Below are 2,532 nucleotides of genomic sequence, written 5' to 3' on the forward strand. Positions count from 1 at the left end.
CCCATCACCCCATAACTGACCCCATAACTGACCCCATCACCCCATAACTGACGCCATAACTGACCCCATCACCCCATCACTGACCCCATAACTGACCCCATCACCCCATNAGAGGAAGGGGAGGGGCTAAGGGGATGGGGGCGGGGCTGATTGGGTCGTGTAAAGGAAGGAGCGGTGCTGTGGGCGGGGCTAAGGGAGGAGCGGCGCTGATTGGGCGGGGATAAGGGGCCATGGGCGGGGCGAAGGGAGGGGCTGGCTGTGATAGGGCGGTGCAGGGGAAGGGGCGGGGCTAAGGGGGCGGCGCTGATTGGATGCTGCAGAGGAAGGGGCAGGGGCGAAGGGAGGGGCTGGCTGTGATTGGGTGGTGCAGAGGAAGGGGCGGGGCTAAGAGAGGCGGGGGGGTATCTGTGGGGCAGGTGCATCTGTGGGGCAGATTATCTGTGGGGCAGAGGTGTATCTATGGGGCAGGAGTATGTATGGGGGAGAAATACCTATGGGGTAGGTGTATCTGTGGGGCAGGTGTATCTATGGGGCAGATAATCAGTGGGGCAGGTGTATCTATGGGGCAGGTGTATCTATGGGGCAGGTNCAGTGGGGCAGGTGTATCTATGGGGCAGGTGTATCTATGGGGCAGGTGTATCTATGGGGCAGGTTGTCAGTGGGGCAGGTGTATCTATGGGGCAGATACCTGTGGGGTAGGTGTATCTGGGGCTGAGTGTGGGGCAGATACATCTGTGGGGCAGAGATGTATCAGTGGGGCAGGTATACTTATGGGGCAGGTTATCTATGAGGCGGGTGTATCTGTGGGGCAGATTATCTATGGGGCAGGTTATCAGTGGGGCAGGTTACCTATGGGGCAGGTGTATCTGCAGCAGGTGTATCTATGGGGCAGGTGTATCTATGGGGCAGGGGTATCTATAGGGCAGAGGTATCTATGGGGCAGGTTGTCAGTGGGGCAAGTGTATCTATGGGGCAGGTTATCAGTGGGGCAGGTTACCTGTGGGGCAAGTGTATCTGCAGCAGGTGCATCTATGGGGCAGATAGTCAGTGGGGCAGGTGTATCTGTGGGGCAGGTATTCAGTGGGGCAGAGCGATATCTGTGGGGCAGATGTATCTACGGGACGGATGTATCTATGGGGCAATTTATCTATGGGGCAGAGAATCAATGGGGCAGGGGTATTTACAAGGCAGGTGTGGGGGGGGGCAGATAAGTGGGGCACGTGTATCTATGGGGCAGAGAGTCTGTGGGGCAGAGAAGCAGTGGGGCAGATATATCTATGGGGCAGAGGTATGTATGGAGCAGTTGTATCTATGGGGCAGGGGTACGTGTGGGGCAGAGAAGCAGTGGGGCAGGTGTATCTATGGGGCAGGTGTACATGTGGGGCAGGTGTACATGTGGGGCAGGGGTATCTATGGGGCAGGGGTATCTGTGGGGCAGGTGTATTTGTGGGGCAGATGTACATGTGGAGCTCTTACCTGTATGGGGCAGGTGTATCTATGGGGCAGGGGTATGTGTGGGGCAGGTGTACGTGTGGGGCAGGTGTATCTATGGGGCAGGTGTATCTATGGGGCAGGGGTATGTATTGGGCAGGTGTATGTGTGGGGCAGGGGTATCTATGGGGCAGATGTATCTATGGGGCAGGTGTATCTATGGAGCAGGTGTACCTATGGGGCAGAGGTATGTGTGGGGCAGGTGTACATGTGGGGCAGGTGTATGTATGGGGCAGGTGTACGTGTGGGCAGATGATCTATGGGGCAGGGGTATCTATGGGGTAGGTGTATCTATGGGGCAGGTGTACATGTGGGGCAGGTGTATCTATGGGGCAGGTGTACATGTGGGGCAGGTGTATCTATGGGGCAGAAGTATGTGTGGGGCAAGGGTATCTATGGGGCAGGTGTATCTATGGGGCAGGTGTACGTGTGGGCAAATGATCTATGGGGCAGGGGTATCTATGGGGCAAGTGTATCTATGGGGCAGGTGTACATGTAGGGCAGAGAATCTAGGGCAGTTGTATCTATGGGGCAAGTATACCTATGGGGCAGGTGTATCTATGGGGCAGGGGTATCTATGGGGCAGGGGTATCTATGGGGCAGGTGTACGTGTGGGGCAGGTGTACGTGTGGGGCAGGTGTACGTGTGGGGCTGGGGTATCTATGGGGCAGCTGTATCTATGGGGCAGGTGTACGTGTGGGGCAGGTGTATCTATGGGGCAAGTGTACGTGTGGGGCAGAGAAGCAGTGGGGCAGGTGTACATGTGGGGCAGGGGTATCTATGGGGCAGGGGTATCTATGGGGCAGGTGTACATGTGGGGCAGGGGTATGTGTGGGGCAGAGAAGCAGTGGGGCAAGTGTATCTATGGGGCAGATGTACCTATGGGGCAGTTGTATCTATGGGGCAGGGGTACGTGTGGGGCAGAGAAGCAGTGGGGCAGGTGTACGTGTGGGGCAGGGGTATCTATGGGGCAGGTGTATCTATGGGGCAGGTGTATCTATGGGGCAGGTGTACGTGTGGGGCAGGTGTATCTATGGGGCA

General features: G+C 57.1%; 1 protein-coding gene across 1 annotated transcript in view; it reads left to right on the forward strand.

The window, feature by feature from the left end:
- Positions 1–304: 304 nt before the first annotated feature.
- LOC110391999 overlaps positions 305–2,532 on the forward strand; it is a 9,594-nt gene continuing 7,366 nt past the window's right edge. Inside the window, exons 1-2 of the mRNA XM_021383942.1 lie at positions 305–1,912; positions 2,163–2,529. Coding sequence (XP_021239617.1) covers positions 1,278–1,912; positions 2,163–2,529 — 1,002 coding nt within the window. The 5' untranslated portion in view covers positions 305–1,277. The remainder of the gene's footprint in view (positions 1,913–2,162; positions 2,530–2,532) is intronic.

The sequence above is a fragment of the Numida meleagris genome, unplaced genomic scaffold, assembly GCF_002078875.1.
Source record: "Numida meleagris isolate 19003 breed g44 Domestic line unplaced genomic scaffold, NumMel1.0 unplaced_Scaffold734, whole genome shotgun sequence".
Taxonomy (NCBI): domain Eukaryota; kingdom Metazoa; phylum Chordata; class Aves; order Galliformes; family Numididae; genus Numida; species Numida meleagris.